General features: G+C 41.7%; 2 protein-coding genes across 2 annotated transcripts in view; one reads left to right on the forward strand and one right to left on the reverse strand.

Annotated features, from left to right (window-relative positions):
- ARHGAP19 (Rho GTPase activating protein 19) overlaps window positions 1-10,916 on the reverse strand; it is a 90,899-nt gene extending 79,983 nt beyond the window's left edge. Inside the window, exon 1 of the mRNA XM_036886504.2 lies at window positions 10,833-10,916. Within this exon, the coding sequence (XP_036742399.1) occupies window positions 10,833-10,888 (56 nt within the window). The 5' untranslated portion in view covers window positions 10,889-10,916. The remainder of the gene's footprint in view (window positions 1-10,832) is intronic.
- Window positions 10,917-22,790: 11,874 nt separating this feature from the next.
- Window positions 22,791-25,347, forward strand: FRAT1 (FRAT regulator of WNT signaling pathway 1). The gene has a single exon (XM_036886506.2). It carries the CDS (start codon window positions 22,973-22,975, stop codon window positions 23,810-23,812), a length of 840 nt encoding a protein of 279 aa, XP_036742401.2. The 5' UTR covers window positions 22,791-22,972; the 3' UTR covers window positions 23,813-25,347.
- Window positions 25,348-26,038: the final 691 nt, after the last annotated feature.

Consider the following 26,038-nt stretch of genomic DNA (forward strand, 5'->3'; position numbering starts at 1 on the left):
AAACAGCATGTTACTAAACAGCCAATGGGTCATCAAAGAAATCAAAGAAGAAATTTTAAAATACGTGGAAAATAATGAAAATAGAAATAAAACAGTTCAAAATCTTTGGGATGCAGGAAAAGAGGGAAGTTTATAGCAATATAGGACTACCTCAAAAATAAACATCTCAAATAAACAACCTAACCCAACACCTAAAGGAACTAGGAAAAGAAGAACAAAGCCCAACGTTAGTAGAAGAAAAGAAATTACAAAAATGAGAGCAGAAATAAATGAAATAGAGACTAAAAAAAATACAAAAGATCAATAAAACTAAGAACTGGTTCTTTAAAAAGATAAAATTGATAAGCCTTTAGCTAGACTCATCAAGAAGAGAAGAGAACTCTAAATCAGAAATGACAGTTATAACCAATACCACAGAAATACAAATGATTACATGATAGTATTATGAAAAATTACATGCCAACAAATTGAACAACTTAAAAGAAATGGATAAATCTCTAAAAACATACAATATTCCAAGACTGGGACAGGAGGAAATAAAAAATTTGAACAGACCATTACTAGTAAGCAGATTGAATCAGTAATCAAAAAACTCCCAACAAACAAAATTCCGGAACCAGATGACTTCACAGGTGAATTCTACCAAACATTTAAAGAATAGTTAATATCTCTCCTACTCAAACTACCCCAAAAAACTAGAGGAAGGAAAGCTTCCAAATTCATTCTTTGAGGCCAGCAGTCCAGCATCACCCTGGTACCCAAACCAGTCAAGGACACTACAAAAAAAAGAGAAAATTACAGACCAATATCCACGATGAACATAGATGCAAAAATCCTCAACAAAATTTTAGAAAAACAAATTAAAGACACATTAAAAAGATCATTCACCACAATCAAGGAGGATTTATCTCAGGGTGCAAGGATGGTTCAATATCCACAAATCAATCAATGTGATACACATTAACAAAAGGAAATAAAAAAACCATATGATCAGCTCAATTGATGCTAAAAAAGCATTTGACAAAGCTCAACATCCATTCATAATAAAAACTGTCAACAAAGTGGCTTTAGAGGGCACATATCGCAACATAATAAAGGCCATGTGTGACAAATCCACAGCTAATATCATACTCAGTGGCAAAAACAGAAAGCTTTTCCTCTAAGATCAGGAACAGACAAGGATGCCTATTCTAGCCACTGTCATTCAACATAGTCCTAGAGGTTCTAGTCATAGCAATCAGACAAGAAAAAGAAATAAAAGGCATCCAAATTAGTAAGGAAGAAGTAAAATTGTCATTATTTGCAGATAATGATACTATATATAGAAGACCTAAAGACTCCACTAAAAAATTAGAATTAACAAATGAATTCAGTAAAGCTGCAGGACATAAAATCAATGTACAGAAGTCTGTTGCATTTCTATACACAAATAATGAACCAGCAGGAAGAGAAATTAAGAAAACAATCCCATTTACAATTACATCAAAAAATGAAAATATCTAGGAATAAATATAACCAAGGAGGTAAAAGACCTGTACTCTGAATACTAAAAGACACTGATGAAAGAAACTGAAGATGAAACAAATACAGCAATCTATCCCGTGATCACAGATAGGGAGAATTAATATGGTTAAGGCCATACTGCCCAAAGCAATCTACAGATTCAATGCAATACCTATCAAAATACATTTTTCACTGAACAGGAGCAAATAATACTAAAATTTGTATGGAACTGCAAAAGACCCAAAGAGCCAAAGCAATTTTGTGAAAGAACAAAGCTGGAGGTATCACACTCTAGTTTCAAACTGTACTACAAAGCTACAGTAATCAAAACATATGGTACTTGCAAAAGAACAGATACATTGACCAATGACACAGAATAGAGAGCCCCAAAATAAACCCATATCTCTACCATTAATTGATATATGACAAAGAAGGCAGAAACACACAATCGGGAAAAGAGTCTCTTTAATAAGTGACATTGGCAAAACTGGCCTGCCACATGCAAAAAAGAATGAAACTGTTTATCTTACATTGTCTTATACCACATACAAGATAAACTCAAAACAGATTAAAGACCTAAATATAAGACTTGAAACTATAAAACTATTAGAAAAAAATAGGCAGCATTAGAAATTTTTTTCTGGATACGTCTCCCCAGGCAAGGGAAACAAAAGCAAAATTAAACAAATGGGACTGTATCAAACTAAAGAGCTTCAGCACAGCAAAGGAAATAATCAACCAAATGAAGAGGCAATCCACTGTATGGGAGAATATATTTGCAAATGACCTGATAAAGGACTAATATCCAAAATATTTTTTTAAAACCCTCATACAATTCAACACCAAAAATAAACAAATAATCTGATTAAAATATGGATAGAGGACCTGATAGACATTTTGCCAAAGAAGACATACAGATGGTCAATAGACATTTGAAAAGATGCTCAACATCAATAATCATCAGGGAAATGCAAATCAAAGCTACAAGGAGATATCATTTCATACCAGTAGGAATGGCTAAATATCAGTAAGTCAAGAAATAACAAGTGTTAGTGAGGATGTGGAGTAAAGGGAATCCTCATACACTGCTGGTCGGATTGCAAATTGTTACAGCTACCATGGAAAGTACTCTGAAGGTTTCTCAAGAAACTGAAAATAGAAATACCATACAACTCAGCAATTCTACTTCTGGGAATCTACCCAAAGAAAAGAAAATCATTAATTTGAAAAGATATATATGCACTCCTATGTGTACTGCAACATTATTTACAACAGCCAAAACAATGAAAGCAACCAAAGTGTCCATCAATAGATGAATGGATAAAGATGTGGTATATATACAATGGAATATTATTCAGCCATAGAAAAGAAAGAAATCTTGCCATTTTCAGTAACATGGATGTACCTAATGGGTATTTTGGTGTCACAAGTCAGAGAAAGATGAATGGTTTCACTTATATGTGAAATCTGAAAAACAAATGAAAACAGAAATAGAGAACAGACAGTTGGTTACCATAGGAGGGGGAAATAGGTGAAGTATGTGAAGAGGATAAAGAGGTACAAACTTCAAATTATAAAATAATTTAGGGATGGAAGTATAGCATAGGGACTATAGCTCAAAATATTGTAATAACTTTGTATGGTGACAGATGTTAACTACACTGTTGAGTTTTTTAACAATGTATTGTTGAGCATTTAACAATGTATACAACTGATGAATTACTAAGTTGTTGAGCATTTAACAATGTATACAACTGATGAATTACTAAGTTGTTCATCTGAAACCAATATAATATTGTACATAAACTATATTTCAATTAAAAATGATTATAAAATGGCAAAAAAAAAAGATGAGTAGGGAGTTTTGGACAGTGGGGAAATAAGCAGTATTTTTTGTTTGGCTTCTTTATTTTTTTTAAGAAACATAAAATGCTTTCTCCACTCTTAGCAACAAACCCTTTCCAAAACAACCTTAAACAAAAGGGGGTGTACAGGGAGTTACAGAGATAGTGTAATGGACATCTGTTGTTCTTGCCCACCCAATATCTATTTTCCCCTTAATAGCACCCTATTTTCCTTTGGGCAGTAATAACCTCTCCCCATCTTTCAGTCTATGTGGTTTAGTGGGTTGACCCTAACCCCTGGGCACGAAGTGTGACTAAATGACCCAGGCTTAACCGATCCAAACAGTCTATATTCCTCATTGATTCAGGCAAAAGCCCACAAATCAAACAAGGACAAAAAAAATCAATTTCAAGACCCTAGATATATACTAAGATTGTTAAATGGATGGAATGTAAGACTGAAGCTGTTGGTGGTCCATTACTGCTATCTTTTGGGAAGAGCCTACCTTCTTACAAAACACGTAACAAGAAATCAAATCCAAGAGAGCAAGAGGCAGATGCCCAGTGACACTGAGATTTGAGATTTTTAATACGAATTAAGCCATGCTTGATCTGTCCCCTAGACTTTTTGAGCATTTAACGATGTTTGATGAGCCAACCAATACCATCTCTTTTTGCTTAGGCTAGTTTGAGTTTACATTTTTGTCACATGTAACTGACAGAATCTGAACAAACATAAATGTGTATAACCATCTGCCCCTAATATGAATCTGAGCCCTCCCTTCCCTACCTCCACCTTCAGAGGTTAGAGTGGTCATGTTGGGTATTCTACCTCCTTATTTCCTTCTTTGTTAAGTGTCTGTTCTTGAAGATCACTTCTTGCTGGGCTCATTATCACCACTGCCTCCAAAGCCTGACCCTGTAGCGGTGAGCGGTGACTGGCAGCCTCTACTAGAAAGTCACCCTTTCTTCTCCATTATTTTCTTTTTTTAATTTTTGTCTCATCTCTTGTGCTTCTGTCTTCCATACCATTTTTTTTCCAATGGTCTTCAGTTTTCCATAAGCCAGTCTTGGCTTTTCTTACAAATGTGAACTTCTATTCAGCCAAACACACTAATCATAGCACCCAGCATGCAGCCTTTAGTTCTTCAGCTCAACTTATTTTAGCTGTTTTCATTGTTCCATGCTATTCAAAGATTTCCGTAAAAAAATAATAAAACTTTTGAGCATAATGCTGTTATGCCAAATAACTGATGCTATTAAATCTAAATTCAGGATAAGAGGATATTAGCCGATAATTATAACTAAAAACCACCCTTGTTCAAAAGATGTGCTATACCCAGTCCTAGAAAACAAACAAAACAAAAATATCACTCATTAGACCTTAGCAAAAATGTAGTAACTCTTAAAATGATATATATTTCAAAATCATTATAAACACCAATTTCTAAAACTTCATATAACTACATACCAGTAGCTCCATGTAAAAAGATAGGAAAATGTGAAAGCAGCTTTCTCAGAGACATACTACTTGAACTGAGGGAAAAATAGCAGTAAACAACATATCCTCTGAGATCTTTTACAAGTTGGAAACTGCAAAAATCAATAGGTAATACTATATATCTTAAACATCAGCATGCCTCAAAAAAAGTAAAATACAGATAAACAATAGTTATTAAGTTAAATATAATTTTACAGTCTTACTTCAGGTTCTTTATTCCAGGAAACTTGTTCCATTTGGAATGCATATAAACTTTCACAAGCATACATGCAAACAAGTGTGTCAGTGCAAATTTAACCCCAATCACCTTCTTGTCCTCTCTGACTTGTTTCTGTCCCTCCTCATTCGTTCAGATCCTACACACCATCTCATACTTTTCTATAGAATAGACTTAGGAAGTGCTGCAGCAAAAGAAGCATAGAACTTGGAGATAGAAATTATTCTCTGAATGAGCCAGTTGTCAAGGTATTGCCTCCCCAACTGCAAACATAAGCTGGAACCTTTAAATATATTTCCTCTTCCAACTGTCACAATATTAAGCATTATTAATGAACACTGGAGAGACACTGCACGAGGAAGGGCCTTGCCCCTTCGGTTCCAGGGTGCTCCTCTACACAGGTTCCTGCAGCGTGCACAGCTTCTCCAAGATCCAGCTCCCACGGCAAGGGCTGCTTCTCCAGTAAGACACTCACGCAGTAGAACTGTCAGCAGCATCCACAAGCCAGCTTCCCGGCAAGGCACCTCCTTATGAATGGCTTTTCCTACTACTAAAAGGTGGATTTCTAGCAGGTTCCATAAGGTGAATTTCCAACAAGTTCCACAACTGCAATTTCACTGTCATTCAGTAGCCATAGCCATGCCTTCTCTAACAAGGTCTGGATCTCTGCCCTAGGGGCCCTTTTCTTTGCACATTCTATCTCAGCCCTAAGGATTATAGTGGACTCCTGTTATTTTCCAGCTTTTTCAAGGTATAATTGACAAACAAAATTGTAAGATATTTGAAGTAATAAGAAAACAATATTATGATATACATATATATTTACTCTATATTTGATTCTGATATCTGCTATTCATATATTCTGTAAAGAGCTCTTCATTTCTTACTAGCCAATCCCTTATTAAACCAATCCCGTTATAGTTTATAACTACATTTTTGTTCAAATTACTTATAGTTTCTATATCACAGTTGAACCCTAACTGATAAAGCAGGTAAAACTAGCAAAACAACAGCACAAAATAGATGGGCTCTGGCATTTCTAGAAATAACCCAACCTAAAAGATGGTTAATAAAAAGTGTAGTTAAGAGGGTTCACTCAAGGTAACTGGATGGTATTTTCAGGAACTGATAAGTGCTATTTTTAAAAAAAGAAAGAAATTATCTAATCAACTATAATTAATTAACAGTAATATGTCTTTCCCAAGGATAAAATAGGACAACTGACATACATACCCAGTATATCCTTCAAGTAAATTACCAAATTTGCCTTTATCAATTGGCCTCTCATGAACCTGAATGCAGTCAGCTTCCCCAAACCCATCTGATGGATAAAATAGTTTCTGTACTTGTAGTAACAAATTATTGCACTATATGAGGACCTTTCACACAACCAATCAGCAACCTCCTTCTTTAACATTTTTTAATCTCACAAACTCCACAACCAAAGTTTACAGGCAAAGAAAGTTAATGCAGATTTATTTTAAAATTCTATTTTCTTCTTCCCCCCTTCTCCCACAAAAACTGGTCTTATTTACAAATACAATTAATCAAACTTTCTAAGCCATGTAATTGATAAAAATGTAAAAGATTTGGATTCAAGTAAAACCCCTGAAGAATCTAATCCTCATTACCCTTCAGATAGAATTTGACAGCACAAAGACAAAAATGGATTCAAGTATTAAATTATGTTTTCCCACTTGTGTATGTGAGAACAGACAAGTCTTCCTAAGATCAGCAAAATTTCCTTCTATCACTTTCTTAAAGGGCCACACTGTTGTCTTATTAGAGAAAAAACAAGGTAACGAAAAGGCTTCAACAAGTCCTGTGTTTAATGACAAATATGCAATATTCCATACCTTAAGGTGTATGTAAATTAGCAGGATACAGGACCCTTTCCCCAGCTTCAGGTACCTTTCTTATCCTCCAAAAACATTTCCAAGATGGGATGTAAGTATCCTGCAGCTGTACCTAAGCTTCCTGCTGTTCCTGCAGGCTTGAGCCCCACAACTTGGGGCCCAACTGCTGCCTTATTAACTCTAACCAACTTTTCAAAAGTACCATCACTACTATGGCTTGCTTTGCCTCCCTCCAGACCTTTATGTTCCCATTTGCTTTTCTGGTTCTCTGTGGGTTTCTTTTTTTCCAGTGAAGACTGAGGTTAAAAATTTGTTATCAATTTCCCCTTTCATCTAATAACAGTTAGGACTTTCTTTTTATGTCTCCTTTCTATTCAAAAAGTACTGAGCTGCATCTTACTATGCTGATGGACAGTGACTGGAATGGGGTATGTGGTGGGGACTTGATAATAGGGGGAATGTAGTAACCACAATGTTGCTCATGTGAAACCTGAGCATAAGATTGTATATCAATGATACCTTAATAAAAAATAAAAAAGTACTGAGCTGTATTTCCCTACTGCCAATTATGGGGAGGGGGGTGGGGTGGTAGCTATATTTCCTTTATTGCTTTGGCTTTTTCTCTCTTTGACCCTTGAGAATCTATTATTTTTATAATAGTCTTGGTAGAGTGGATAACTTTTATTTGTGGATTCCCCTTTAGAATTTTCCACTTAAGAATAATTTGAAGATGTAACAGGTGGAGAAGGTTAAATTTTAAAGCATCATCCTGATAAAGGCCAGAAATGGGAGAGGAGGTATTTACCATCAACAGGTCAAACATCATCTGAGAATTCTCTTACAGGGAGAACAGTTTTTTCTTACTTAATTATGTGAGTAAAACATTTTGAAGCACTTCTAATTTAGGAGCAGGCTTAAAATGATGAAGAAATAGAAAGCTAGACAGTTCTAAATGGATAATCACATATTCTCCATTCAACACATAAATACATATTCATCTGTGCAAATTAGACAATTCTTTCTTTTTCTTTATGGAATCCAAGAGGCCACCCCACCAACAGAACATTAGAAAGGTCAGTAACTGCAGGGCAAAAAAGAATTTTATAGTATTTATGACCACAAGGTAGTATTTCATGTCTTAGAAATAATGAATTGTTATTCATTCATTGTTGGACCACCTACACTTAGCTAAGCACTGGGAATATGTAATAAAAACATACATGTGTCCTGCCCTCAAAAAGCCTTACAGACACCCAACTTCTCTCCTGCAATATGGAATTGATAAAATAGTTTCAGGCTCAGATAAGATTCTGTAAATACCTGTTCATCATGTAACTAACATTATCACCTAAAATTTAAATTTGATTGGTAACATCTTTTAAAGAAATTCAAACTACTGCTATAGAATAGTATTTTGTCTTCAGGTTTTCATCACAATTCAAGATTTTAGAGAAGGATGAAGAATGACCAAATCAAATTTATCAGTGCCCTCTACCGTTCCCAAGTTAAAATGACGAACCATTTGTAGGCTGCTCCAAGAGTGGGAAAATTCTTCCCTATAAAATATTAACACATTCAACCATGCCCATCTCAGCTAGGGGAGGAGTCTGGTACCCAGCTTCTTGAGAAGACTTGGAATCTCCCATTCAATACAACTGGCACCAAGAGACACCATACGAATGTGCTTTACTGATTTATGTTGAGGTGATGTAAATAATAATCTCTCTCTACTGAATTCTAAGATGATAGATAGATTAGATAGATAGATGATAGATAGATGATAGATAGATGACAGACAGACAGACAGATAGATAGATAGATAGATAGATAGATAGATAGATAGATAGATAGATAGATAGATAGATAGATAAATAGATAGATAGATAGATAGATATGTATATGTAATCACTTGAGACTACTAAATCTCAAGGCTGAGACAAGACTACCTGGAAATTCTTTCTGGGAAATGCTAAGTATCAGTGTGCCTGCTAAGGAGAGAACACTCTGTAGAAATAAAGTACTGATTTCCTGAACTTCAGATCCCTCTAATATGTCTGTTTTAGTTGGTCTACTAGGAAAAAGAAAATCTGTCACTTATTGAGTGGTTATTAACTGCTAGGCTCAGTGCTAAGAGCTTTAAAAGGACTCAGATTTAATCCTGACATGCTCTGGAATAGACATCATTATTTCCATTTACAGAAGAAGAAACTAAAGCTGAGAAAGGTTTAAAAATTGGCCAAAGTATTTTATTGTTTTTGGTGCTATTGTAAGTGGGACTGTTTTCCTAATTTCCTTTTCAGATAGTTCATTGTGGTACAGAAACACAACTGATTTTTGTTGATTGTCTACCCTGAAACTTTACTAAATTTATTAGTTCTAACAGTTGTTTTGTTAGAGTCTTTAAGGTTTTCTGAAAACAGGGCCAGTTTTATTTCTTTCTGGTTTAGATGCCTTTTTCTTGCCTAACTGCTCTAAAACTTCCAGTATCATGTTGAATAGACATGGCAAGAGTGGGCATCCTTGCTTGTTCCTGATCACCGTGGAGGTCACCTCACACCTATCAGGATGGCTATTACCAAAAAGACAAAAAAACAACAAATGTTGGTGAGGAGATAGAGAAATTGGAATCTTTGTGCACTGCTGAGGGAATGCAAAATGGTGCATCTGCTACAGAAAATAGTATGGAGGTTCCTCAAAAAAGTTAAAAATAGAACTACTGTATGATGCAGCAATCCCACTTTTGAGTACCCAAAAGTACTGAAATTAGGATCTTGGAGAACTATTAGCACTCTCATGTTCAATGAGGCAGAATTAACAATAGCTGAAATGTGGAAACCTGTATGTCCGTGGATAAATGAATGTATAAGCAAAATGCAGTATCTACATAGAACAGAATATTACTCAGCTTTAAAAAAAGAAAAGTCTGCAATATGTGACATGGATGAACCTTGAGGGCGTTATGCTAAGTGAAATAAGCCAGTCACAAAAAGACAAATGATTCCACTTGTATGAGGTATCCACTTGTATAAGGTATTTTAAATAGTCACATTCATAGAATTAAAGAATGGAGAACTACTGTTATATATTTGGAACCAATACAAGACTGTGTATCAGCAATACTTCAATAAATAAGTCACAGATGAAAGTACAGCATAGGGAATATAATCAATAATATTGTAATGCCTTTTTATGGTGACAGAGGGTAACTACACTTCTCATGGTGAGCATCTCATAATGTATAAAATTGTTGAATCACTATGTTGTACATGGGAAACCAATGTATATCAATTACACTTTAAAAAAAAAAAGAACAGAGTGGAATGGTGGTTGCCAAGGAGCTGGGAAAGGGGGAATGAGTAGTTACTAATTAACAAACTTTCAGTTAACCAAGATGAATAAACTTTTGAGATCTGCTGTACAACACTGTACCTACAGTCAGCGATTATGTACTGTAGGTTTAAATTTTCTTAATATTTTTAATTGGCCAAAGGATTCACACCCATTTCTGACGCTCAAACCCTTGCTAAGGCTACCGACAACTCTCTCCCAGCGCTGTGTGACGTTGTGGAATTCGCTTAACAGCTCTGGGCTTGCATTTCTTCACCATCAAGATGAGCCTCCGCGCAAAAGCAGGCACTGCTGCCACCACCAAACTGGTGGGTTTGCAGCCAATGCCGCGGGCGGACTCCAAGGGGCATCAGGAGGACCACGCACGGGGACCCGCTGGAACCCAGCGCCGGGGCGGGGACACAGAGCCTCAGACCCGCAGGCGGGAACGTGCTGAACGCCGTGGGAGTAAGGCAAAAAACCCGGCCCCGCTGGGTCACTGTGACCCATGGGAAAGGCGTCAGTACCAAACGACCAGCCCACGGCCTCGTTTCCTAGGCAGCTGGACCAAAAACTCTGCTCACCTCCGGCCGCTTTCGCGGGCTGGCACCTCCCCTTCGCTCTGCGCCTCAGTCGCCATCTTAGTCACCAAACGTCTTTCGCCTCCCCCTCCTCCGACTCCGCCCCCTCGCCTTTGGATTGGCTATGATGTTTCCCTCTCTTCCACGCGATTGGATGGTTTTCCCGCCCCTCCTCAAGTTGAACAGTTACATGATATTATTGGTCTATTCAAATAACTAACTGTTATTGGTCGCTCCCAGGAAGGTGACCTGCTGGGAGTCGTAGTTTCTCATTTTAATTAACCCTTCGGATCCCACCGACTTTTAGGTTCAAGTCAGAGATCCCCAACCTATACTCAAATTTTGTCCTAATGTGAAAATCTCAGAATCACAGTACAGTCGAATTTTAAATTGACTTTTTCACTCTCAAAAACCAAGATTTGTTTTCTGTCTGGACAGAGATACCCAGAAGTATATGCATAGAATGGTAACCAAGAAGTATTTACAATTTAGTTCACATGGAACCAAAAGCTGCATAACTTTGTCCCTGACTGAGCTTTAATCCTCAATGGTAGAAATAACCGTAATCATGCTCGCCCCTCCCTGCCTCAGAGGCTTCTAATGAGGATTAATTGAAACAAACAAGGTGAGAACATGTAAACTTAAAGCATTAATTATTTTTCGGTACTGTTTTCCCATGTTGGATTTTTTTTTAGGGATATTTTGTCTGTTGTTCCTTCTGACATCTTTTCACATGAGGTTCTCCCAATATTCACTTCCTTTTACCAAGTTCTACCCACACATGTGTCAGTTTCTCAACAAACTCTTCCCTGCCTCAGAGCCTTTGCACCTGTTGCTTTCCTGGCTTGGCCATTTTTCACTTTATTATCTTTCAGATCTCAGCTTAAATGTCACTGTTCAGATGCTTTCCATAGCCCCCACCATGTAAATCAGTTCACCTGCTAAACTTCCACATAGCACTCTGTACTACTCATCCTTCATAACACTTACCACAACTTATAATTATATAGCTATTTGTGTGCCCACTAACTTCATGTGAGGGTTCCCAAATAGACTTCCCGCCACAGGTGGGCAAACTATACCTGTTTTGCTCCCATGGCATCTGGCACATATTGGCCTTTTGATAAATGTTTTTGAACAAATGAATAAACAACTCTTCAGACTGTATTATCCAAACCAAAAATTGAATTGTTCTAATAGGTTATTTCAATTGGTGAATTCATATTAGTTTGATAAAGGTTTGATAGGAGTGTCAAAATACAATTGCATTTAGTTTTATGTTTAACAAATTGTCTTACTGGGCAATATATGAGAAGAAACAAAATTCAACAAGACACAGTCAGTGAAATTTTTCATTGAACCCCAGACAGCCTTGGGAAATCTAGGCTGCCTAATTACTGTATATACAAAGCAGGAAACCCAAAGCTCAAATTCTTCCCTTTCCCAAAGTATGAACATGATTTGTTTCCTCGCCCTATGACACCCAGCACATCAAATGGCTGCCTAATTGAATTAATCTTTCACACAGAACAAAAGTCCAAAACTTTGAAGTATAACACTACAGCTAGAAAGAACACCACACAATTATATTTCTGGTTCATCTATTTTGATGACATTTTTACACAAAATCCTTAAAGTCTGAGGAGATACAGAACAGTAGTTAACAGCATGGGCTCTGGAGTTAGTGAGCCTACATTCAAACCCTGACTCCAGCACTTCTAGCTGTGTGGCCCCAGACAAGAGACTTAGCTTTCTGATTCCATTTCTCTTTGGTAAAGTGAAGATAATAATTCTCAGAGGGGTATTGTGAAGATTAAATGAGATAATCTCTGAAAAGCTACTTAGCAGCACAGTGTCTGGCACATCCTAACACTAGATAAGTGTTCAAGGTGATATAATGAATATTAAGAATGTTAAATGCCCTTGTCAGATAACACTTCCATCTCTATTGCTGTGTGATAAGAACCATACATTACACTTGCAGTTACAGTTTTATCAGTTACCCTAGAGAGGGGAGTGTTTCACCTTAAAACCATCTGTTCCACTGTGATTTCTGATTAAAAGCAAGTGTCATTGCTGAGTGTTGTAAAAGCACCCCCCAACCCCCGCTGACAAGGCTGCATACCTTGTTTCTGCAAAGATATCACAGCTCCCCTGAAATCATCCTTACTCTCTCTAGGTACTGATTGTCAGCCTGGCGATAAGCATGGATGTACAGCAAGAATTCACAGAAGTTCAGAAAGTCATCCTGTTCCCAATACCCTGGCTGAACAAAAGGTCACAAAAAAATAGACCCAGTCCTCAAGGAGTTTACAATAGACTAGGGGAGACAAATGCACATATGTACGTCACAAACAACAGTTTGGACATCACGGAGGACTAAATATCCAAGTAAAGAACAGACTCCTAGGAATTCACAAGTGTGTAGAAGGAAAGACCAGAATAATTTAAGAGCAAAGGCATGCACTTGAGTAGGCCACAGATGCCATTGCAAATCCAATCTACCTACCCCAACAGACTATGAGCTGTGGGGGCAGAAGTGGTGGTCTAATCATCTTTGTGTTTCCAGGCCCTAACCTCAATGGAGTGGGGAGAAAAAGAGGGAGGATAGTTGGAAGGGAAGTAGCAGAAGGAACAAGATAGAAGAGAAGGAAAGAGAAGGAGGATCTGCCCATGATCTGCACTCCCACATGGTCTTCTCCACACTTCCACCCTAACCTCACCCTCCAACAATGAAATTGACTTGCGGTCCCTGGATGCATCTTTCTGTTCCCCGCTTCCATTTTTGTTGTTCCTTAAAGTCAAAATACAAAAGGATCCACATCAAAATACAAAGGGATCGTGTGAGCAGTAAGCCTTTCTGAGCCTTGCATCAGTATTGCATCTGGTCAGGGGGTGGGGTGAGGGTGCATATTAACATTAAAAAATAAAAGACTAAAAGCATAATGGTCTGTTATTTTGTCAAAAGGACCAACAGCCCCACCAAAATATCTCATACCCACCTAGAATACCCATTTTCCCCCTTTCGTTGCCAACTACCTTGTATTTGTTATGATAAAGTCTTTGAAATCATCATTTTAATGGCAATCTCATCACCTGTTAACATTTAGCTCTTCTTTTTCTATCATTTAATTACACAACTGTCTTGCCAATGGGTTTCAGCCCCAGGCAAGTCCACTATGGATTCAATGAATGTGACCAAAGAAAATGACAGTAAAACGTTCTTGGGGTGAAAGGGTTATACCCAACTTTATTTCCAGGTTGGCAGGTCAATCACCAAAATCCTGTTCACTCAGAGTGAGTCTGCGTGCAGCAAGCCAGTCTCAACCATCCTCTGAGCCTCACTGCCTGCACAGTCATCCCGCACAGCCGTCCTCTGGGCCTCTGTCCTCGGCACTGCCACGACTCCAGCCTCTGCTCTGCTCTCCTACAGCCTTGCAGCCACGCCACCGTGTCACCCAGAGCACTGGGCAGAGCTCTTTATATAGAGTCAATAACAACGTATTGCCCACACGTGTGTAGTGAGCTAGCCAACCAGGCCCAGGTGAGAATCCTGGCCACAGGAACCTTCACTTTATCCACAAAAACTAATACATAAAGACATTTCCCTTATAGAAAAATATTTACGGAATGCCTATTATGTGCCAGGCACTGTTCTAGACCTGTTGATATAGGCATAAACCAAATAAAGTCCCTCTCTTGTGGCATTTCATTCTAATGGTAACACACATATACATAGAGAAATACAGAATCTTAATTTTTAGATAAATGGTGATATACTATACATAGTGTCCTCACATGTGCATCCTGGAGGCTTTCTATGTCAGTACACAAAGATCTGCCGTTACTCTTCTGAACTGCTGTGTAGGAGTCCACATTCCAGGTGCTCCCCAGTTTATTTAAACCATCCCGACCCCTTGCACATTGAGGTTTATGTCAATCCAGTTTGCAAGACTGGAAACCGATTTTGTCTAACGTAACAACAACTGGATTTGTTGGAACAATATTAGGTTGAAGAACTGGCAGGAAGGAATGGGGCTGAGAATGCAGAACCTCAGCTTTGCTGTGGAGTCCTCTTCAAGATTGGACACAAGGAGAGACAGTGGGGCAGGGAACCCAATGAGGTCAAGAGGAGAGGAACCAATTCTGTGCAGCTGCGAATGACTGAGTTCAGGGCTGGAGGCTTAGGGTACAAACTCCAGGGGTCATTTTCCCCAGCCAAGAGAACAAACTGGGAAATGGCCAGCTCACTGGCAAGAGGCTGGCACAGAGAAGGACAGAAAGCACATGCAGTCACAGAGCATTTGGGATTAGAATTCACCATCTGTCAGGCACTGAACTCAGTGATGGGGTTATCGAGCTGAATGTGCCATGAAGCCTACCCTCAGAAAGCTCAGACTGTAGCTGGAGGTCAAGAGGACCAGGCTGTCTGAAAGCCTGAAGGTACAGCACAAGGCCAAGCCTGGCTTGGGGGCTGCAAACCAAATCTTTCTTAATTGGATTCTTTCTGGCCCTCTAATCAAGAACACCCTAGACCTCAGGTCAGAGGCCCCAGGTGCTAATGTTAAGTTTCAAAGCAGTAACATGTATGTGGTGTTCAGGAAATGGGCTGATACATCATGAACTCACTGTGTTGGGTTTTATCTCCACAGTCACATGAGCTGAAACCTGGATGGACTCTTTTTTCCTGCCACTACAATCCATTCTCATGGAGATTGTTTTCTTATGGAGCGAAATGTTGCACTTAGTCTGGACAGCTATAGGAAGTAGAGTGAACATCAGGAAAGGCCCCAAGGTTTCCCCTACTTCATTGTCCTCTAGACAGGAGCCCTCAGAGTCAGTCTGGAATATCCCCCCATTCAAAACCAGAAGTAGAGGAAATTGTCCCTCAGTGCCCTATAGGCCTTTACAGTCATTCCCACCCATTCATTCACACACAGTGTGCTTTAAACCCAAGGGGCCTCTTTTGGTACATGTAAATTTAAAGGACCACTTTTCATTGTGGAATAAAAGGCTTGTAGCCCAGTTAATAGAATTTCACACAGTCATTTAGATTGGGAAATATGAAAACCTCCTGAGGACTCAGTCACTGTGTCTCAGATTACACTGTTACATTTGCTGCATTTCTAGATTTGTTTATGAGATTGTTTGATTAGTTTTGACTTCTCCCACTGGACTGGAGGTTCTGAAAGTTAAGGACTGTACTTGGTTTTGTTTACCCAACTATTTGTTGAATGCATAAAGGAACAAATGAACCAACTAAATCAAGGAAGTAAAAATAAAGCAATGAGGTTGTTGCGGCCTTAAGGAAAAATCACATACTGCCTATACCGGACATGGGTTTTTGTTTTGCTGCGCCCAGTGTCTCTTTAAGGGTCCTTTGCTCCCCTACCTTCAGTCCATGCGTTTTGGGTAAGAATGACCCTATCTCTGACTGTAGGAGTGGGCAAACAACTCACACCAGGCCAATCAGAGGACCCTAATCTTTTAACTCGAGGATCCTACAGTCCAGACCAGCCCAGCCCAGCCAAGGTAACTACGGAAAGGGAGAATGCAATAAGAGCCCCATGGAGGAACTGAAGGAACAAGGCAGCCAAGAGCAGGAGCTACCACTGCCTCCTGGAGACAGCAGAGACAGCTTCTCAGAGATTTTTGTTGCTGGACTGAGTAAGATTTAGATGGGTGGAGATTTAGGGGAGGGCATTCTCTGTATAAAGAACAGGACCCAACATGGGGAGACAGACAGAAACATGTAGGAATTTATTTGGAAGCTGGCAAGAGCGCAGTCTGACAGGAGCAAAGGGGTTTTATGGGAGTAGAGGACAAGGGTGGACCAGGGTCAGTTCTCTGAGAGTCCAGGATACTGTGTTAAGAAGCTGAAGGTTTTACTCAGGAGACAATGTGGACCTCTTCAGAGTGAGGTGGGGGAGGTAACCTGAGCAGGGTTGGGCATTAAGAAGTTGATCGGCCAGAAGAGTGGATTAAACTGAAGGAAGACTAGGGCCCAGACACAAGTTGCATGAGCCCAGGCAAAGAAACAAAAAGGGTATCAGCAGTGGGGCCAGAAATAGGGCATGACTACTGGTAAAGGAACTGAAGACCTTGCAGAATAAGAAGTAAGCAGAGTTAAAGGCCAGATTGCAGAGCCTGGGTAACCCATTAAGGCAGTGATTTGAGAAGGGCCGACTCTGGCATCAACCAATACCTGGCTTTGAATCCTGGCTCTGACCCTGGAGAGTTTGTGTGATCTCAGGCAGTTTTTCTTATCTCTGGGCTTTAGTTTCTTTATCCATGAAAGAGGGAAATACCAGACTCAGAGGTTACTGGAAGACTAAAGGAAATAATATCTGTGAGGCACTTTTCTGTATAGCTAACAGGTACAAAGTCTCTTTTTGGAGTGATACAAATGTTCTAAAGTTAGATTATGGTGATGGTTGCACAACTCTGTAAATATATGAAAAACCTTTGAATAGCACATTTTAAATGGGTGAATTTTATGTAAATTGTATCTCAATAAAACTGTTAAAAAATAATCAGTATGTGGTAGTGTTATTTCCACTCCTCTGACACCAAATGCAAAGGTGTATTTTTCCTACATATATATATATATATATATATGTTACCAGACCCAGTTCCAATGTATATAAGTATGTGGGAGAGGGTCTTCCCGAAATTCTCGAACACCAGCAAGGTGTCTGAGAACTCAACTCAGTTCCTATGTTGTCTACCTGGAGACAGCACCAGATTCCCCAGATTAAAGACTTGGTCCTACCAGACTGCCCTTCACCCCCAACTCCAGATGCCAGTCACAAGCCCCAGGCAGTTACTTGTGCCTCTGACCTAGGGGCTACAGGTTAGAGGTACCCATGATCTTCCCCTTAGGTTTGATTAATTTGCTAGAATGGCTCACAGAACTCAGCAAAACACATTTACCAGTTTAATAGAGGATACTGTTAAGGATACAAATTTACAGCCAGATGAAAAGATACATTGGTCCCGAATAAAGGAGCTTCTATCCTCCTGGAGCTTGGGGCCTGGCTCAGAGGCATGTGAGAGATGTTCTGATGCCCCAGGCGTAAAGCTCGTTCTCTGACCAACAAGTAGGCTACGATGAGCAGGACAAGGCAGAACAAAAAGCAGAGAGCAATAAGCTATAAACTCTTCTCAGGGATTTTCGTGAAGGATTCATTGCATAGTCATGATTGACTAAATTATTGGCCATTGGCTAACTCACCTCCAGCCACCGTCTGTAAAATTTTCTCATTAACATGACAAAACACCTTTCCACCTTTAAGACTGCAGTGTTTTCAGGAACTGTGGATGAAAACCAAACGTATCTGGGAAATATGTATTTCTTATGACTCATTATATCGCAGGTGATTACTATTATTATTTGCTTCGTTTCCTGATTTGAGTACTTCCCATAGGCTTGTCTGACTGGCATTGCTCTCCAAACCACGTTTGTCGATTTTCTGATATTAGAATCGTCTTTAAAAAGTTCCTGGTTGGCTTAAACAGAAATAGAATGTTATTTCTTTCTCCCATAAAAGAGATCCAAGGTAGGCAGGTTAGGATTCTATTTGTGTCTTCAGACATTGACGATTCCTTCAGATTCACTGCTCTTTCATAGTTTAATATGCTAGCTGCAGCTCCATCTATCACATCCACATTCTGGGCAACAAGATGAAAGAAAAAGAGAAGGTCTTGGCTTCCTGCTTCCAAAAGTACCACACTACACTTCCCACATACATATATCTCATTGGCCGGAAAATAATCACATGGTCCCAAACAGCTCTCAGAGAAGCTAAGAAATGAGGTCTGTGGCTGTGGTGCTGCTACAACTTGGGGCTTTTAAAAAAGGAGAGAATGGTAATTGGGAGGCAAACTGCAGCCTCTGTTACAGCTACAACTTAATAAAGGGAAGCAGAACACAAAGAAACATGTCTGTAAATGCACAAAATATCTTTGAAAAGAATACACAAGAAATGATAATACAGTTTGCCTCCAGGGAGGGAAATTGGGTGGCTGGAGACAGGGATGAAGGGAGGGCCTTAGCAGCTACTCTTCTGAGAGGTGTTGAATCATTAGCACCTCTTTGCATTTCAGTGTGAATCCCCTAATCTCTTAAATTCTTTCAGTACAAATCTCTCCTCCCCAACCAGCCCAGCCCCTCGAGCCCTCCTGCCTGAGAGTTGGGCAGCAATGAAAGGGGCAAGCCTGTGTCTGCCTGGCTGCTTCCAAGGCCCATCCCTCAAAGATGCTGCTGGCCTCTAAAATAGCATCAAGCCTCATTCCTGCCATACAGCTTGAAATCCTCCACAGTGGGCAAGAATTTAGTAAACCCACAGTCATCTGTTTACATCCTTTCAACGGTGAGTATGAGTCTACACAATTCCCCTGTCATACAATAGGCAACCTGCCAGCAGGGTGTAGACTTCCTCCCTTCCTTCTTCCCAACAGTCAGCCCTGAACCCCCATGCCCTGGCCAGTTCTAGAGGAAGTCACAAAAGTAATTATCCCTTTTCAGTGGCTTTTTTTTTCCCTAACATTTTATCCTAAAAATTTTCACCCAACAAAATTGAAAAATGTTGACAGTGAACTACCCTATTACCCAGCACCTAGATTCTACCATTAACATTTTTGAGTACTTAAAAAATTAAGATATACTTCGCATCTAAAATGCACTTTAAAGTGAATTTTAAAGTGTACATTTTTGAAATCTATACTTCCATGGCTTTTAGCGTATTCACTATGTTGTGCAAACATTGCCACTAATTCCAGAACATTTTCATCATCCCAAAAGAAACCCCCTACCCATTAGCAGTTAGTCCTGTTCCCCTTCTCCTCCTCCTCTGGCAACCATCAATCCACCTTATGTCTCTACTGATTTGCCTATTCTAGATATGTCAAATAAATTGAATCATAAAATATGTGGCCTTTTGTGTCTGATTTCTTTCACTTTGCATAATGTCTTCAGGCTTCATCCATGTTGTAGCATGTAACAGTAATTCATTCTTTTTTATGGTGAGTAATATTCCATTGTATGAACAGACAACATATTATTTATCCATTCATTAGATAATGAACATTTGGGTTATTATACTTTTTGGCTATTATGAATAATGCTGCTATGAACACTTGTGTACAAATTTTTGTGTATACATGTTTTCAATTCTTTCAAGTATATACCTAGTAGTGGAATTGTTGGGTCATACAGTAACATTAACATTTTACTGTACATGATTTATGATAATCTACCTGTCTTAACAACCCTTCTATCCATATATTAATCCATCACACATTTTTGTGTATTTGAGAATAAATTGCACATATCAGTACAACTCACCCTTAAACTCATCAGTATGTCTATTAACTAGAATTCAGTATTTGCTTTCTCTGTTTACATAAATGTACATACAATGAATTCTAAGTGTATGATTCAATGAGTTTTAACACCTGCATACACCCGTGAAACCCAAATGTAGATATCAAGATATAGAACACCACCACCACCCCCTCAAGTTCCCTCAGTCCTCTTGCCAGTCAGTCCTTGCCCCCACCCCACCCTCTCCAAAGGCAATAAGTCTTCTGATTTTCTTTTACCACCATTAATTAATTCTACCTGTTCTGGAACTTCATATAAACAGAATCAAAAGACATGTGCCCTTTTTGTCTGGATTCTTTCACTTTGAGATTCATCCATGTTACTGTGTGTAGCAATACACCAGTCCTTTTTGTTGCTGATTAGTATTCTGTCATAGTTGTATGAATGTACCAAGTTTATTCATTCATCTGCTGATAAATACTTGAGCTGTTTACAGTTTATGACTTTTATGAATAAAGCTGCTATGATCATCTGCCTATAGGCCTTGATGTGGAACTATGTTTTTATTTCACTTAGATAAAAATCTAGGATTGGAATGTATCATAGGGTAGGTATATATTTAGTTTTTTAAGAAACCACCAAGACTTTTTCCCAAAGTGATTGTATCATTTTTCATGACCGCTTGATATACGATGCTTACAAACTTTGAATCAAAGAATAAAAACACGAATTGTAAAGTGCTACTATTTTCATCTTAAATCTTAAATAATTAGTTTCAGGATATTCTAGTTAATAAATGGCTGCCTTGTACACATTCTCATATCAACAATTATTTAAAATGACAGGACCACCCTTTCATGATAAAAAAAAAAACAACACTCAACAAACCAGGCAGAGAAGGGAATGTCTTCAACATGATAAAGACTATCTATGAAAACATCCAGCCAACATCATACTTTATGGCCAAAGACTGAACGCTTTCTGCTAAGATCATGACAAAACAACTGTCTGCCTTCACCTCTTCTACTCAACATTGTTCTAGAAGTTCTAACCTGGGCAATTAGGCAAGAATAAATAAAAGGCATCCACATTAGAAAGGAAGAACTAAAATGATCTCTATTTGCAGGTGACATGATTTTACAAATGTAAAATCCTAAGGGAGGAATCCACTAAAATGAGATGATGAATTTTATGACACCCTGTAGAATTCAGATTTCCAAGAAAAATCCAGTGGCTTTCTTCAAACTGCCTCTTCCCTTATTCTCACCTTCTTCCCTCCATACTTAACCAAAATAAGCCCCAGTCTTTTTTAACAACTTCCCATCTGTTCCCTTCACCCCATCCTTCCCTAAAGGCTTGCTCCTGTAATTGCCATCTTTGGAATTGCCCTCTAAGACCCTTGTTTATACTTACCTGGATGCACAGGCTCAGGCTCTTCCTCTAGCACTCTCTTTCTGAATCAGGCTACTCTTCTGCTCAGTATTTTTAAGTAGCTCCCTACTGCTGCCTTCTGTGTGTGTGCTTGCTTTGTGGCAATTTTAAAAACAGCTTTATTGATGTAGAATATTTACTTAAAATTCACTAATTTTAAGTGAACAGTCAATGATTTTTAGTAGATTTACTGAGTTGTCCATCACCATAATCCATCTTTAATCCGTTTTAAATATTTCCATCACCCTGATAATATCCCTCCCCTGGTCGGCTTGTAAAGGATGGGCGCCACCAGAAGCCTACCTACAAGTGTAGTATTTGGAAGTTAGGCCTGAGTGGTTTGAGATTTTGAATATGGTCTAAAACCTCCAGGCAACGTGACAATAAAGATCACTTTGCTGCCCCACCTCCGTTTAAAAAATGAAGCCTTGGTTAATCATTAAGCCAACCATACCATGAAGGGTTAAAAGCTGGGTCCTATCTCCATTTCTATCCAAACAACTCAACTATTTTCCTCTCCTGCTACCCCCTCAAAGACAATACTACCATATTGAGCTGAGGCATTTTTTAAAAAACTTTCTAGTTCACAGCCCCTCCCAAGAGGAGCGACCTCCTCCTCTCAAGTAATGCCAGCCTCAGTCCAGCCCCAGCACACGCATATTCCTGATCAAGAAACATTTAACTGTGCACTTTCTTTGCCAATTCCAACTCTACTACCCCCATTGCACCACAGGGTCCCCTTCTTCCTTTTCATCACTGTCAGCGTTTCCCTTATTTCCAGACAGATCCCTAACTTGACTTCTCCTCTCCATCCTTGCCTCACTGGCTGGGGCTTAACTTCCCAGGCACTGGCACTCAGGACCTCAAAAGCACAAGTGCCAAAACCAGACAAACTGACGCGCCTAGACTAAGGGAGTGTATGGGTGTGTGGGTGTAAGTGTATGTGCTTGTGTGTAGAAGAAACCAACAGAGTCCACGTTGGTATCCCTCTTCTGGGAATGCCAACCACGCCCGGCTAGGAGAGCAAGGATCAGCACCCCAGTGCGCCCGCGTACACAGCACTGAGGGATGTTGAACTCAGAGAGAGCGAGGCTTTACCCGGGACCCCGACTCAGCGGTCGCCCCATCCCTCAAATGTACGTCGCACCCCTGCCCCGGCGCAGTGGTAGGACCCGGCGGCGACGTCACCCATTGTTTACAAATCAACCCGAGCCGGTAGGACTCCGGCTCCCGCGGCTTCAGGCGCGCGGCGCGACTACCCGGTGGGCTCCGGCTTCCGCGTCCGCCCGGCCCCAACCCCGGCCCGGCCTGGCCTCAGCGCCGAGCCCCGCGGGCAGCCGAGCCGCCAGCGACGCCCGCAGAGCCCCGGGTGCCTGGGAGGGGGGCCATGCCGTGCCGGAGGGAGGAGGAAGAGGAAGCCGGCGAGGAAGCGGAGGGGGAGGAAGAAGAGGACGGCGGCTTCCTCCTGCTGGAGCAGTCGGTGACGCTGGGCGGCTCGGGCGAGGTGGACCGGCTGGTGGCCCAGATCGGCGAGACGCTGCAGCTGGACGCGGCTCAGGACAGCCCGGCCTCCCAGGGCGCGCCCCCGGGGCCGCCACTGCGGCCCCCGCGACCCCCGGCGGCGGTGCGGGCGGACAAGGCCCGGACTCCTGCGTTGCCGCTGCTTCTGCCGCCCGCGCCGGCCGAGGCGGTGGGTCCGGCGCCCCCGGGGGCCCTGCGCTGCGCCCTGGGGGACCGCGGCCGCGTGCGGGGCCGGGCTGCGCCCTACTTTGTGGCCGAGCTCGCTGCAGGCCCCAGCGCGTTGTCCCCACTGCCCCCTCAACCCGGCCTTGACAGGCCTTTGGGAGCCGACAAGAGGGGTGCCCGGCAGCCGCTATCTGGTCCGTGTCGGCGAGGATGGCTGCGGGGCGCCGCCGCCTCCCGCCGCCTGCAGCAGCGACGCGGATCCCAGCCCGAAGCCCGCACCGGCGACGACGACCCGCACCGGCTCCTGCAGCAGCTAGTGCTCTCGGGGAACCTCATCAAGGAGGCGGTGCGGAGACTTCATTCGCGACGGCTGCAGTTACAGGCAAAGCTTCCCCAGTGCCCGCTCCTAGGGCCTGCGTCGGTCCCGGTGCAGGAGCCCCCTTCGCCCCACAGCCCTCGCGCGGCCTGCAGCGACCCTGGCGCGTCTGGAAGGGAGGCGCAGCTCAGAACTGGCGACGGCGTACTTGTCCCCAGCAGCTAACATCCCGGGAGTGGCTACAGTGCCAGCCTCTGCGCAGAGGGCAAAGAGGCTCCTTTGAAGGCTGCATCCCTACTCAGACTTGCTGAACTCGCGCTTTTGGAAGCGGGAAAATAAGCTAATGATTTCGCGGGGAACTGCGGCCCCAATGTGTTTGAAAAGCAGGACTTCTTGGCGCAATTTAAGGCAGATTACAGAGCACACCCAAAGCTCATAGTCAACCGGACCCCTTATTTGGCTTGACCAATCCTGGCAGCACAGCGTGCAGTTTCACGCAGCCACTCGCAGGGTGCCCTCCAGCCCCGCGACCATGTGGCCACAGCCCTTAAGTCTCAGGATCGCCGAGCACCCGAAGGACTAGAAAGATCCCAGTTACTTGCTTTCCATTTCAGGGCTGGTTCCTGATCCAATATGGGGGAGGGAAACACGAGTAGACTATCATTTAAGGGAGTACCTCCAACTGCCAGACATGAAATTTTACGTACCTAAAAAAACCATCTCGTGTCTTTTGGGGTGCTGATTCTTAATACAAAACACGCGGTACCGTGAAAGGACCTTTTTGGGAGTTGAATAGGAGTAACCTTTTTTCTCCTTTCGCTTTGCAACTGGCTGCAGTTGTCAGAGCTGCGGGGGAAGGTCGTAAGCCAAGGGTGAGGATGGGAGCTGGGGCGGGCGGTACTGGGGAAAGGGTAGTGGTGAGGTGCGGAGTGAACCTTCCGTCCTCTCCAGAGTATTTTCCCAACCCGCCCGCCCCTCCTTGGCCTCAAGGTCATTCTTTTCCTGGCAACCCCCACTGGGTTGTGGGGCTCCAGCAAGGCAGAAGAAGTGCCCGTTTCTGCCTGTTACCGGAGAACAGCCCAGTGTTTTGCAGGTGCTGGAGTCTCCTGAGGACACGGGCACCGCCGCTACTGCGGGTGTGGGGAGGCGGGGATGTGCTGGGCGCCGGTGCCACCCGCGGGCCGCCGCGCCCGAGGCTTTCACGGAAACTGGTCTGAGATGTGGCCTCGGGGCCCTCCTCCCCCTCTGCTGTGCTGCCCCTACGCTAGCGGGTGGCGCTGGCACTCCTTGGGGCCCGGGCAGGGGGCTGGAGAGATGCCACGTGACGGGCACTCCAGGGACAGAGCCTCGCACAACAGCTTATAATGGACTCTCCGGGGCCATTTGCAGTAACAGCTGCAATTCCCTGGGTAGACTGAGTTGATTTCCTCCCTCTGCCCCTCCCCCAGTCATGCCAGCTCGCCTTTGTAAGTGAAGGAAACCGAGTAGAAAATACGACCCTCCAAATGGAGAAAGCTGCAGGCTTTGCCATTGTGAACCGTGGTGAAGTGCTTTTAACATACTGTGCACTCACTCTGTGGGATCTGAAACCTTTTGTTGGTGTTTTAGTTTTATAAGATTCAATGGCTTGTTCATCATCCAGATGTGGCTATTGACATATCTACACTTCGAACCGGAGTGTCTGGAATTGTGGCTATCCTGATCATAGGATTTTAACTTAACTGAAATACCTGTTTCTAATAAATATGCCGGGTTTTTGGTTTGGTTTTATTTTATACTTGCTGTTGGTGGGAAAGATGCACAGAACACATTTCTCTGATTTCCATTAACATGAAAACACTTGAAATCCTTGTCCGCCTGGCTTGTGGATGGTAATTAGAGTGCCTTTGTGTCTGAGCCGCTCACTAGTTAGACAGGGTCTGTGCAGGCTGGGTGTGTATCGACACTGGCATGAAATTAAATGAAAGTGAGGTCAGGTTTTGGACCAATCCCATTCACTAAAACCTTAGAGCCTTTTGAATTACTAGTCAGTGATGGAGATGTTTTATGAAGCTGCCTCTGACTTAGCAAAGGACATCAGATCAGTCTGCCACTGCAAGTGGAGAGGCTTATGACTTTTTCCTTCTATTGTGGTCATTATGAAGAGTTGTTCCACAAGGTGGCCCTTAAGCCTGGGGCTGCTCAAGATGCAAACCTGCGGTGGGAAAGCTGGCAGGGTGTGTATGAAAGGACTTCGCTCTTTGCCCTTGGCATGTCTGCTGCCATTCTTTGCCTAAGAATTGTTCACAGTGAGGGTAACAGCCCATCTCAATCCCTCCAGTTCTGAGTTACTTCAGTCTGTTCCCTCCACATGCTAGGCAACAAGGTATCAGGGTTCAAGTCCACTTACTAAATGGGGACCTTGGACAAGTTGCTCAACCTTTGTGGGCTTCAGTCTCCTTGTGTACAACA

Source organism: Manis pentadactyla, chromosome 8 (genome assembly GCF_030020395.1).
Source record: "Manis pentadactyla isolate mManPen7 chromosome 8, mManPen7.hap1, whole genome shotgun sequence".
Taxonomy (NCBI): domain Eukaryota; kingdom Metazoa; phylum Chordata; class Mammalia; order Pholidota; family Manidae; genus Manis; species Manis pentadactyla.